We start from the raw sequence: 13,778 nt of genomic DNA, 5'->3' as shown, positions 1-13,778 counted from the left end.
GAAGAAGAAGAAGAAGAAGAAGAAGAAGAAGAAGACGACTTTTCAGATATTTGCAGGGCAAGAAAGGAAAAGGGCAGATTAGTTTCATAGAACTTGGGGGCAACTCTATTCATCCTGATGGCCTTTCCCAAACATTCTTACTGGACGTAAACTCTCCTTACCTTCAAAGCCTCCCCTGTTTGACTGCATCAATCTGGGGAACCCGCACCATTCATTCTGCCATCGCAATGGGTGATTTAGGGTGGCAGGCCGGATGCTGTGGAACTCCCTGCCTCTTGACATTAGGCAAGTGCCTCCACAATACTGTTTTAGATGCCTACTGAAAGCATTTCTCCTTCAGCAAAGCCTATCTAGACACTTGATTTAGTTGCATTTGTTTTAAATGTTTTATTAATTTTTATCTTTTGTTTTTTATTATGGGGTTCTGTACCTTTCCTTTTTAACTGGCTTGCATGTCTGGCCCAACCACTGAGATCCTCCGGAGAAGCGCTGATGGGTATCCTCTGTGTTACAGAGGCGCTACTTGTTTGAACTGGAAGTGTGGGGTGGTTATTGGAGGCACTGTACTATACTGGTTCCATTCCTCCCTTCTTACTTGAATGACTCCAAAGATCAGCATTAAGGGAGTGCTCTTTGACTCTCTGGCCCCTGTGCCATAGGGTTCTATGGGGCACCACTGCTGTTTAAGATGAAGGCAGTGGAAGTAGTCATTAGAAGTTTTGAAGTATGGAGCATGAATAATATGCTCAGGATACACAAATCTTCTTCTCTATAACATCTGAATCAGGAGAAGCTGTGCAAGTTCTAGACCAGAGTTTAATGCAAATGTGAGCTGGACTAAAAAAAAAAGAAGTATATGATAATTTATATGCTTAGATGCAAATGGAGAAATACTTGCTTTCGTTTAAACAGGCACACAGTACACCTTGCCCTAGAGAGGAAGACTCTGACCTGCTCAGTCTGACACCCGATGTTCACTGTTGCTGGGCAACCACTTAAAAAAAAAACTTGTGCTGCTCTCCCTTATCAGGGCTCTTTATTTTTAAACTAGACTTGGACAAAAGAGCCCTTCCGAGGGAAAGGAAATAGATGGCTGCCCATCAACAGGCCTTCAGATAACGGACTGCCCTCAGTGAAGTATAACACACAGGCTTGTTGAGCACACCCACTGGAATTAATGAATCCAAGTTAGTCAGGCTCATTAACTTTGATGGGTCTACTCTGAGAAGGACTAGCATTAGATGTCGCCCATAGTCACCCTAGCTGCCAACCTGATACATTTCAGTGTTTTCTGTGTTGCCATATTCCTCCCAAACCTGATCTATGGCAATTTTTTAAAATTCTTTAAAAATCCTTAAAAAGCAGTTGTAGCAGCAGCCTATATAGCGGCAAAACACGAGAGTAATTTTACAAGTGGGGACAGCAACAAAATGTTGCAGTGTGTGGCGTGCCCCATTCTTTGCCCCCTCCCACACATTTTCCTCCCCCTCTTCCAATAGGCAGGATTTCGCAGCTGCTGAGTAAGGGTGTGCTGACTTGAATAAAATATTGGGGGGACCCAACTAAGCCCTGTCCCGCATAATTAATCACATCACATGACACGGTGTTCACACACCATTTAAATGGCAATGCCCATCAACTTGGGGGCACAGCCCTCCCCCCCAAATATTGTATTTGGGGCACGACGGGACCTCAGAGTTGTCTCCCATTGTGGTCCATCCTGTTTTGCTGCCCGAGGTGAAACGGGAAGCTGTTGCCCTGCCCTAATGCCATCACACCGCCCTCTGCCAAAGCCCCTCTTACCTGGGTAGCACAGCACTGCGCACAAAGAAATGAGATCTCATGCAGCTCTCACAAGATCTTGCAGAGCACACAAGATATCATGGGATCTTACTAGAAACAACTGCCAGCACCACTTCTCTGTGGGGTGAGGTGGGCAGGGCTCCCACGGGGGGGGGCACCTCTTTGGCTTCTGCCACCCGAGGCAGCTGCCTCAGCCTGCCTCAAGGGAGGGCCGGTCCTGCTGCTGAGGATGCTCAGCTGTCATTGGGCTGTTTGCGAGGTCTTCCCTCACTCCCTTGTGCCTGTGACATTTAGGACAATTTCCTTTGAAATGATTCTTGGTTTCAAATTCATCCACCTCCCCCAGTTATTGCGGGGAGGGTATTGCATGTGAATTACACCAAATTCACAATTCACAGGAAGTATTCTCACACAATGTCGTTTCATATGACATAGTTCTGAAACATCACCTATTAATGCTATTATTGTTTTTATTCACAGGTAGGACCGGGAGAGAGCTGCTGCCAGTCCGTGTAGAACAAGGGTGGGGAATCACAGGCATGGGGACAGAATGTGGCCCTCCAGAGCTTTCTATCTGGCCCTCAGAATTATCGCCAGGCCCTTCCTCGGCTCTGGTTTGCGCCCTCCTTGAATGATTTTGCTTGATTCGAATGTGTCTTTGAAGTCTGATTATGCCTCTTGGTGCCAGGATAGATGGGTAGGTGTCAGTTTGCAGATTTTCTTTTTTAGAAGTCTTCGTGAAAATTTGGCCTTGTTTTAGTGTGACTTTCTCCTAATGTACACATTTCCCCCTATTATAAATGTACACATTTCCCCCTTGTTTTAGTGTGAATTTCTCCTAATGTACACCTTTCCCCCTATTATAAATATTTTTTTCAAAGCACATTTCCCTGAATATTTACATTTCCCCTAATATAATGCATTTTTATATTTTATTTTCACTAATATATGCTTTTCTATGCACACTTTACCTTAGTATACATATTTTCAGAAATATTACTTTCCTGCAGAACTGCATTGCAAAATTTGGAGAAGTATGTATTGGTTTGCGGATTGTTTCAGAGAAGTGTAAATTGGGTAGTTTTGCCTTTAAACATGAAAGGAATCAAATTCCTCCCGCCATGCCTAAAACCAAATATATACACTGGTACCTCGGGTTACATATGCTTCAGGTTACATACGATTCAGGTTACAGACTCCGCTAACCCAGAAATAGTGCTTCAGGTTAAGAACTTTGCTTCAGGATGAGAACAGAAATTGTGCTCCGGCGGTGCGGCAGCAGCAGGAGGCCCCATTAGCTAAAGTGGTGCTTCAGGTTAAGAACAGTTTCAGGTTAAGAACAGACCTCCGGAACGAATTAAGTACTTAACCCAAGGTACCACTGTACACACAATTAATCAACAAAAATATAATCCCACTATATAATTTAATTTGGAACCAATGAAAGTCTCAAACAGATGTCAGTCAGGCCTGGCAGCATGGTGAGGTCAATAGCTTTTCACCTCTGTCTGGGTGAAATATTTCTCTTTCGCTCAAAGGGAGGGCATAGTACTAGCCCCAGCTGCTTCAGAGGGCTAAGTCCCAACGCAAGGTCTTACTTAAAGGTAAAGGTACCCCTGCCCGTACGGGCCAGTCTTGCCAGACTCTAGGGTTGTGCGCTCATCTCACTCTATTGGCCGGGAGCCAGCGCTGTCCGCAGACACTTCCGGGTCACGTGGCCAGCGTGACAAGCTGCATCTGGCGAGCCAGTGCAGCACACGGAAACGCCATTTACCTTCCCGCTAGTAAGCGGTCCCTATTTATCTACTTGCACTTAAGGGTGCTTTCGAACTGCTAAGGTCTTACTTAGTCCAATGCAAAATGCTGTGGGCAGTGACCTGGGCTAAACAGTCCATTCAAAAACAGAGTCCTACTCAAGACTGAGCAGAAGGTGTGTCAGCTCACACCAGAGATGCTTGGATCACCAAAGGGAGGAGGACAAACCTGCCACGGCAGTCATTTACTGCTATTCGTGCTCAATCCAGAAACAAGTAAATACCTAGAATGCTGCTAAGTCAGTCCCCTCTCAATCCAGCACAATTTGATTATGTAAAGAATTGCAGGGCTCAGATGCTGCAGTTAAGGCTTACTTCACCTCGTATGTGGGGGAACCTACAGATCTGATGCAAAGGTGCACATGTGGCAGAACCACCAAATAAAAAATCTACAGTCATTTGGCTGTGCATGTGTGTTTTAATGGGCCTATGAGGAATTGAAGTTCCAGAAGCCGGTTTACATTGCAGCAGCAAAAAGATAAAAGTGCTAAAGCTCCACCGAGACTAATTCATGGCAGGCATAAGCAGCTGAAGACAGCTGCCTACTCTTCTCCAAACACACAAAAAGGCACCAATTAGATTAGGGAGCAGCAACTAGCAGCCCTGGGGCCAAATCTGCTCCCCTAAGGCTTCCAAACTGGCCTCCAGCACAGCCCTTGATCCTCCAGCATAGCCCTTGCCTCTCACCCTTCAGGCAGAGCATAACTATTGTCACTAACAGTCACTTCCGTGAATTTGTCCAATCATCTTTTAAAGCCATGCAAGTTGACTGCCATCACTATCCAGTACAACCGCAAGGTCTTGTTTTGGGTCAGTCACTGCTAGATCAGACCCCATGATCCTACTATCATCATCATCATCATCATCATCATCCAGAATGGAGTCATTAAGACAGTTGGATGACACTTTGTACGCCTCCTTCTAGCCAAGCTGGTGCCAAACATATTGCTCTTTTTTTGGACCACATCAGCGAGGTCAATAGGGAGGTTTTGTTGTCTGGGCAGCCCAGGACCTCCAGACACACTGACTAGGCTAGCGCCTTGAGGTCACTTTGTTGAGGGGTGGGTGCGGGGAAAGGCCCAACCATCGGCACAGAGTAATCCTTTGGGCATGCATAGGCTTGCCATACGTAAGGGAAATTCCTTACATGTCATTGTTTTGGAGGGGTAAAAATGGTGTCAGGGGCGATTTTTGTTGAATTGGCAAATTGCCATGGAAAACCCAGATGGATGGCAACACAGTGGAAAAAGCAGTGGAAAACAGCTCAAAAAGCTTTAAAGCAGTATTTGGGGGTTAGGTCCCCCCCAGACAAAAAAAAAAGCTCAACAACTTGGATTCGTCCCCCCCCCCCAAAAAAAAGACAATCAATTTTACTTATGGCAACCCTAAGCATGCACTTAACCAGCCAGCTCCTTGGCAAAGCTTAGGCGAGCTTCCTCGCATATATCCTACCCTCAGGCGCAGGATCGTAATTGGGAAGGGGGCCTAGCAGGGTTTCCATCACACTGACACCCCCCCCCCCCAAATATTATGCGGGAGGTTTCCTTTGAGCGCATGCAGAGCGCTCTCCCCTTTGATACTTGGAGGGGCAGAGGAGGCCAGGGAGCAAGAAAGGAGCGGGGCTGTGTCCGAAATTCAAATAAGCAAGGGGTATTGCGGAGATGCCTCTGGGCGCGTGCAGAGTTCCTGCCTGCGCCCCTGGATAGAAGCGGGGAGGTGAAGGGGCGAGAGCAGCGAGCAGCCTAGAATCCCAGCACCTTCCCCGACCCGCGGGGCGAAGGGGCGGGCGCTGCGCGGCTCCGCCTCCTCCTCTTCTCCCGGGCCTTCCCTCCGCCAGCGCCGGCCTCCTCTTCCTCCTCCCTCTCGCCTGACGGCCGCGGCGGCTGCAAAAGGCATTTCCCTTTTTTTATTTTTTCAGCAGCCGCAAGTGAGGTGAGTCGCAGCCCCGCCAGCCCCCTCCCCCCGCGGGCCCTCCGGCGCCCCCCTCCCGCCTCCCCGGGGGAGACCAGCCGGCCCCCTCGGCCGCCTCACCCCCCCCCGGGGGTGTCGGTGGGGCGCTGGCACGAGGGGGCGCGAGGAGAGCGGCGGGGGGAGGCTGCCTTCAGTCTGGGGCAGGGAGGGGGGCGCCTCCTTTGTGAGCCATCCTTTCCCCCCCACCTCAGAGTGGGGTGGGGGTTGCAAAGAGAAAAGGGGGTTGCTTCCCCCCCCCCCATTTATCAACAGCCTCCTTTTTATTCCTGGGCTTTATTATGAAGGGAAGGGGCATGTAGAGGAATCGAAAGAGACCCTCCCGCCCCACAGCCGCCCCAGATAACACTGTTTCTTCAAGGGGGGAGAGAGAAGATGGTCAGCCCTCTGGCCCTCCCCACGGGGGGGCGGAATAGGTTTGAGAGTCACTATGGAAAAAATCCCCATAGTAGCTGGGGTTGAGTGAGGATTTTTTTGTTTTGTTTTAAGGGATTTGGGAGGGGGTGTTTTCTTAAGAAATTCTGTTGCTGAAGAAGGTTGGGTGCCCCCTTCTTTCCAAGCTCTGAATCTGGGGGCCGTAGGGTCCAGGATTTTGCTTTCCCCACAGCATGAGGGGAGGCACACAAATTAATAGATGATAATGATAACAACAACAAGTTGGGGGTTTTTTTCTGGACGGGGTGGGGGTGGGTGACAGGAGTTCAGCCCCAAGGGCAGGTAGTTGGTTTCATAATTGGGAGAGCTTTAATAGTGCCTAAGGGTAGTGAGCTATAATATGCATTCATGGGATGCTGAGCCCTATGGAGTATTATCTGGTAGGGTGGGGGAGTTTGTTTATTTTGCATAGAGGGGGAATGGGTGGGCTCTGAGGGTATGTGTCTGGAGTGAGTTGGGGGACATTTTGGGGTGTCTTTCTTGTATCTCATGGGCAGGCAGATTATTTACCTGTGTGTATGGCTGTGGCTGTTTTGCGAAAGGTAACAGCCCACAGTGGCTGAGTTCACTCTTATTTGGTGGGGTCTTCCTGGCTTGCCTGTGCGTATGTACATTTTTTGTTGCAGAGTTTCTTACATATCCTGGTGGGGAGGAGGATTTTTTGGACCCTCTGATCACTCCTCCCCTCTCCTGGGTAAATAGTTTTTGCTGAGAAAGAGGAGACCTGATGCCTATGAAAATTTGTGAGGAGTGGACCAGAGCCAGGTGTCTTCAGGCCTTTGGGAGAGCACATTTGCTTTCTGGTTCTGCTTGCTAGCTTCCCATTAATGTTGGCAGCTGCAAGAACAGGATGCTGGAGTATGATGGGCTTTTGGCTTGACCCAGTATTTCATGGAGGGGTAATTGTCTCCCACATTGCCTACTCTGGATAACTCTCTCCCTCTCCCTCTCCCTGTGTGTGTGCTGAAGGGGAGGGAGTCCCCGTTACTGAGTCCTCTTGGCTGTTGACCCCACTATGAGGATTCTTTGGCTGTGGGTAGAGGTGGGTGGTTGTCCCTGAGATTCCTGCTATGAGGGAGAGAGCCTAAAGCCTCTTAAGTTAGCCTTTGCCACTCTGGTGCCCTCGAGACGTTTTAGACCAGGCATAGGCAAACTGGCCCTCCAGATGTTTGGGACTACAATTCCCATCATCCCTAGCTAACAGGACCAGTGGTCAGGGATGATGGAAATTGAAGTCCCAAACATCTGAAGGGCCGGAGTTTGCCTATGCCTGTTTCAGACCACAACTCCAATCAGTTAGCCTCAAGCATGAGAAGGGAGATTGACCTTAAGGAGAGTGGCAAGGCCTTTTGGCTTTTGCACATTGAGTGTCTTAGGAACAGTAGGCGTATTCAGAAAGCCTTCTCCATTTCCACCTGCGTAAGGCACTCACTGTGGGGTTGGGGAGAGTCAGGAGGGTTATCCTAAGAATTGGTTGTGAGGAAAATATTATAGCTCACTTGTTCCTGGCAGAAGGACAAGTCGAGGTAAAAACAGGACAGATTGCAAGCCTTTCAGTTCTCAAAGCACTTATCCTGTATATATCTGTTCTTGAATATGGATGTAGCCTGAAAGTGAGCAAGTTCAGAGGGAGAGATACACAGTCTATGATGGGGCCAAAGTAGCCTGATCAATCAATGTTGGAGTAATATAATTAGTGTGTGTTCTTAAAGCTTTGGATGTTTACGGGAGTGGGAAATCCTTCAAAACCTCTTGCACAGCATAGGCAGAAGGGAGATTAGATTGTGTATTGCTACTAATTAATAATAACATTATTTAACAATAACAAAAGGCCAGCCTTGAGGATCAGCGGTTTCCTCATCAAGAGTTTGAGCAACAAGGAGTGTTTACATGTTGCTTTGGGTTATGACCTTAGATTAGAAGGATGACACATAAGCCTGGGTGTGTGTTCTCTCTCCCTGTTCAGGTCAAGCTGCAGTAACGTTGTGACTCTGCTGTGTGATTACTGGGCCGTTCCTCTGCCTGGGCCAATGCTAGATCTGGAAGTGGTTCCCGAGCGATCTCTTGGGAATGAACAATGGGAATTCACCTTGGGTAAGTAACTTTGTTGCCTTTGTCAGCATCTTGTTTATAATGAGAAGTGATGGGTATATTGGGACAAAGGGACATTCCCTCCAGTGTTGTTCTGAGAGTTAAATTTAGGCGAGTATAAACCTCTAACATGTTGGAAGCATATGATGTTAATTTCAAGGAAGGAATTATTTTGAGAGACATTCTGAACATTACACTGAATGTGGTAGACTGAGAGGGTAATATTCTGGGCTGTACAGCTTCTTCCTCATATAGAAAGCTCTGAATGTGGTAAGTTAGCACCCCAAGAGAGAACACTATGCTAAATTTTTCTTCACTGAGGTGCTAATGCTACTTACTACATACTAGCTTATCACATGTAAGGATTTTTACTGTATTATGAGTATTAAAAATAGGGCTTCACACCTGAACTCTTCGAAAGAGATTGTGTCCAGAATTACCTTCCACGTTATTTGTCAAATGAGATGCTTCTGTGGCTGCCCTTAAACGGGTTCATGTTTTGTTTATGCTTTGCTTTGGCACTTCCTCCTCAAGTAATTCTAGCATGTTTAGCAACAGCCATCAGGAGTCACATGGTTATTGCTCAGAACAGCATTTAGCCTTGCTGGAAGCTGGGTGCGTGAAAGGTGCAGAGTATTTTTCCAGACAAAGATTTTTGCCCACAATACTAATTTGAATGATGGTTTTAAATGCTGTGATGCTATTTAGAAGAATAATTTAAACAAGTTTTTAAAGCAGGTAGTTGAACCTGGAGTTGCCTCCAATGAGAGAGAGGACTAATTGATGTGATTTTTAAATTATTTGTTGTGACCTGCCTTAGAAACCTGTATGGAAAGCAATAATCAAATGTTTTGAATTGATTTATTTTCTTGGATCACTTCCTCTGCATCAGTCTATGCTGCATAGTGGACAGAGTGTTGGATTTGGGTGCAGGAGAAAGGAGTTCAAATTTCCCCATGTCTGGGTGATCTTAGGTTGGAAAATAATGACTGGTGAATCTAGCCTTACAGGATGGCTGTTTTCAGTGCTGCTTTTTTCTAAAAAAATGTTTAGGGGCACTCTCATTTTGACTCAAGAAAACCACAATTTTATAGTTCAATTATAATTTTATAGTACCCCTGCATCCCCCCAGAAAAGAAGCACTGGCTGTTTTAAGGATAACATGGAATAATCCTGTGTACACCACCCTAAGCTATTTGGAGGAAAGGCAGAAGCAAATGTAATCAATAGAACAATCTATAGCTAACTGAAGAATCCTTTATACTATTGTCTTGGTTTCTGTAGTAGATTTGCATTACCAGACTTTCATATTATACAGGATGTTTTCCAACAGTGTACTGCGTCCAACATCTGGTGATAGTGGTAATGAAAGCCTTAAATGAAGGCATGGTGCTGTTTTACTGAGCTCTGTAAAAATTTGTTTCAGAACTAATATGAAATGCCAATAACCGTTTGTGTGTTTTTAGCTCCTTGTGTTGCTTCAGATTAATAGGGTTTTACTAGGAGTTTAAAACTTTGAGCAAACAAAGTTGATATGCTGAAGGATGGCTGTATGTTGTTGGGCCCACAGATAAGTGTATAAATGTAAGCTGGCGTATAGATTATGCATATGTGAGGCAGTTTACTGTGTATAGTTTCTTCTTCTCCAGACAGCAGACTTTTACACACTCACCCACTGTCACACACTCACTCACACCCAACCCAGTTGTACTACATGGGGAAACCAGTCTCTGCATGTTACTTATGTTTAGTTATCGTTTATACACAATTTTAAGACTGGGTGGGGGCCAAATTACACCTCAGTACTAGGGCTTGCCAATTTGAAGGTTGGTGGTTCGAATCCCCGTGATGGGGTGAGCTCCCGTTGCTCGTTCCCAGCTCCTGCCAGCTTAGCAGTTCGAAAGCACGTCAGAGTGCAAGTAGATAAATAGGTATCGCTCCAGCGGGAAGGTAAATGGTGTTTCCGTGTGCTGCTCTGGTTTCGCCAGAAGCGGCCTGGTCATGCTGGCCACATGACCTGGAAAAACTGTCTGCGGACAAACGTCGGCTCCCCCAGCCAGAGTTGTGCGCGACTGGACTTAACTGACAGGGGTCCTTTACCGTTACCTTTTGCATACTTCGCAGAGTAATACCAGGTCTGATTCCCAAATATTCCAGGCATTCTGTGGTGATGGGATATCAGGAGCTGAGATCTCTGCAGTTTTTGGCCCAGATCAGGAATAATGGTCTTGGTCCAATAAACCATGGTTTATAGACTAAGAATGAGCAGGGTGCCCACATTCTCCTCCTTTTTCTGATGCAGTGTAATGGAAAACTTCCAGGGTTTTTAAAACCACAGTTGCCTATTACATCTGGATAGAGAAAGTGTGGTTTAATCTCCAGCAGGAAACTGTGTTTTAATAAAAGTAAGGAAATTTTCCATTACAGTGTGCAGTACAAGGGAGGGAGGAGAGTAGACAGCATGTAGGAACTATGCTTATTCTTGGTCCAATGAACTATGATTTATTGGACAAAGCCTTTGTGTTTCAAAGCCAGTGCATTGTTTGCTCCACATCCTAATGCTTAGAGGGATTTTGAAGAGATAGCAGCAAATGGTTCGGGTAAGAAGAGGAGGATTTGTATACCAGCAGTACCATCAGAGGAAAAAAGGCTCCATATCTTCACATTGTCCCTGTTCAGACATCACACTAGACTGCAGCTTAAAGCATGACATGAATGAGCTTGGGTGAGCCTTGGGCTCACATGCTCCCACCCCACTTTTCTACCTCCTAGAGTAGCTGTGAGTAGTTGGGAAGTTCTTGCTTCCATTTTTGCTTACCTACACCTTACTCTTTCATTCAAATAATCAAACTGTAGATAATGCTAACAATAGTTTGTTTGAAACAAGTTATCTTGAAACTTTTGTTTCATAGTGAAGATTATGTGGGATTGGCCCTATTTGAACAGGAATAGTGTATCCAGAGTTGAGTAGATGGGTAGGGGGAGTATTTTTAAGATCTATAAGGTTGTAGCAAATGTTAGTTCCACTCAGAGTACTCCCGTTAAAATTACGGGACCTAAGTTAATCATGCCCATTAATTTCAGTTGGTCTACTCGTAGTAGAACTAATATTGGCTATAACCCATTATCTAGATTCTTATTCTAGTTACAAAGCATTCTTGGACTAAGGCTGCTTTGGGTGTTCAGAGATGCATGTTGTCAAACGTACACCGTATGCAGAGGTTATGCATTTGTGCTTAGATCTTAATGTGAAATGGTGGTTCTGGACCAGCTTTACTTGCTGGACAACTTTTTTTTAGTGGCATCCATTATATTGTTGAAGTGTGTATTTGGTACAGCTCGTTCCTTTCCTACTTCAACTCTTTATGACCTTTGCAGGTCATCACGTAGTTTTGTTATTTGAAGTGAATAATTATTTATATGTATGTAAGATATATCTTCAATAGATTTTGACTTCAATTGAATTCTGTACGTACATAGCTACCAGTCCCAGCTTGTTTACCTTTGTTTGCTTTTCCTAAAAGCAAATAAATAAATGAAAGATGATTGGCACTTGTCTGTTATTGGGGTGCATCATCTTAGTTGTCATTATCCTTTTAAATAATGTTCCAAAATCCACATTAGGGCAATACAGTCATACCTCGGGTTGAAGTAGCCTCGGGATAAGTATTTTCGGGTTGCGCGCTGCAGCGACCCGGAAGTAACAGAGCGCATTACTTCTGGGTTTCACTGCTCGCACATGTGCAGACGGTCAAAATGATGTCACGCGCATACGCGGAAGCAGCGAATCGCGACCCACGGGTGCGGGTTGCGTTCGCTTCTGGATGCGAACGGGGCTCCAGAACGGATCCCGCTCGCATCCAGAGGTACCACTGTATTAAAATATCACATAATAGTAGTGTGCAAGCTTTGCATGCTATAATTAGGTATTGCCCTAGAATGGATTTTGGATTATTGTCTTATGAGCCAATATCACTGCCTTTGCTCTTTAGCTAATGTTGGCTGAAAGAATATGAATTCTTCATCCTTTCATCTCATTACTTAGTATGTTTGCTCACAAGTGGTTTTAGTGTATCAACCTGTTTTTGGTTTTTGTTTCATTTAATTATTGTCATTGTTGATGGATCACTTTAGTTCTAAACCAGTTGCAGCCACATGTGAAATCTTTCTGTTGTTGCAGCATCTGCAGTGGACTATTTTATCATGTTGCTACCTTGGCAGACAACTGCAAATACATTGCTGTCCATCTCAAACATTTTAGTAATGTGGTGATGATGATAAATTCTTTCTGCAGAGCAATGTTGTTCTGTGGCATTCTAAATGCTAGCAATGAATCTCCTCTGGGATTCCCCAAGTAGCTAGTGGGACTGATCCATTAGTAATTCTTCCTGAATTCCTCTGGAGTAGCTGATACTCCACTGGTTTTGATCTCTGGCTTGTTGTATAACCAAGATGTAGCTAGATCTGTGCCTGAACATTCATCTTAGTGTTAAATATACCAGTGTTGCAGTTTCTGTAAGATCAAACTTTCCTAAAACCATGCCTCCTGCAAATAGGGAAATATAGTTGCTTTTTCTTTTGGAAAGTCCATGGTGCTCTAAATTTCCAATAAGCTTTCCATTTGTAACTCTTGAATTAATTTCCATCACTTGTGCCTTGTTATGCAGCACTCCTTCTCACTTCATTTATGTTCCTACTCCCTCACTGTCCTTTACAAAACTGTATAATGAATGCTAAATAATAAGAGGACTCAAATTTAGACCAATTGGTGGCCTAGAAGACACCTACCGTTCTTTTTCTGAAGCTAAGGGTATTTGACTCTGGACAGTGAATGAATGGCAGTCTGCTTAAGAACCTCATGCCAGCTCCTAAAGGCTCCTAGATAGAAGAGCATAAATAACGCAGGAGAAAATTTAAACCCAGAGCCTGGGAAGAGCTATTGAAAGGATAGGATACTGGCCTACTAGTTGCCCATGTCAATTATATATATTTATATACTTTCTTATATATGATTACAAATAAAGAAGTATTTAACAACTTTTCTTTATATTCTGCATATAAAAATTATACAGTTATACATGCTTTTCAAATAAATATAAATAAATATTTTTTGAAGAATCCACTGTAGTATGCCAGAAATTAATGAAGGTCTCCCAATCCATCTTTTTGAATGATTTGTTTAAAAAGCCAGTGTTGGGTGATAATCCCACACACATCTGTAGCACAGGAGGAATGGAATTCTCAACAGCCAGTTCCCAGCAGTGTTACCTTTGGTTTGACTAGGAATCTGAACCCAGGATAGAGTAATGTAGAACGGTCTTGGTTCTTGGAGGCAGGGTGACTGGCGTCCCCGTCCCCCCCGCAAACACACTCAGATGGTGCCTGAGCATATTGCTTTAGTTTCTCCTGCATAAATGAATGGTCATTCCTTACTATGAGGAAAGGACTCATCACTGCACTTAGGAGGAGTGATGTGAAGGCAAAACCTCACCTTCCACCTTTGGCCCTCAGGGATGGAAATCCCAACCACACACACTTCACTTGGCTCTCAGTCTAAGCATCTTCGTTCCTCTTTTCATATTATGGGTTTGAAAAAATGATTCCATTCCTTGGATTATTACACAGTCACTTGATAAGCAATAGATATTGAGCTGAGTGCGGATAGGT

General features: G+C 44.9%; 1 protein-coding gene across 2 annotated transcripts in view; it reads left to right on the top strand.

Moving 5' to 3' along the window:
* The first annotated feature begins 5,424 nt into the window (after positions 1 to 5,424).
* The window catches only part of PHAF1 (phagophore assembly factor 1), a 42,924-nt gene continuing 34,570 nt past the window's right edge, over positions 5,425 to 13,778 (top strand). The window contains exons 1-2 of one of the 2 annotated variants that reach the window (XM_028739525.2): positions 5,425 to 5,549; positions 7,987 to 8,114. In XM_028739525.2, coding sequence (XP_028595358.1) covers positions 8,051 to 8,114 — 64 coding nt within the window. In that variant the 5' untranslated portion in view covers positions 5,425 to 5,549; positions 7,987 to 8,050. Of the gene's footprint in view, positions 5,550 to 6,875; positions 6,920 to 7,986; positions 8,115 to 13,778 lie in introns of those variants that run through there. The other variant, XM_028739524.2, reaches the window with a different exon arrangement.

This window comes from Podarcis muralis, chromosome 7, assembly GCF_964188315.1.
Source record: "Podarcis muralis chromosome 7, rPodMur119.hap1.1, whole genome shotgun sequence".
Classification (NCBI taxonomy): Eukaryota; Metazoa; Chordata; class Lepidosauria; order Squamata; family Lacertidae; genus Podarcis; species Podarcis muralis.
This window is presented reverse-complemented; position numbering and strand designations above follow the sequence as displayed.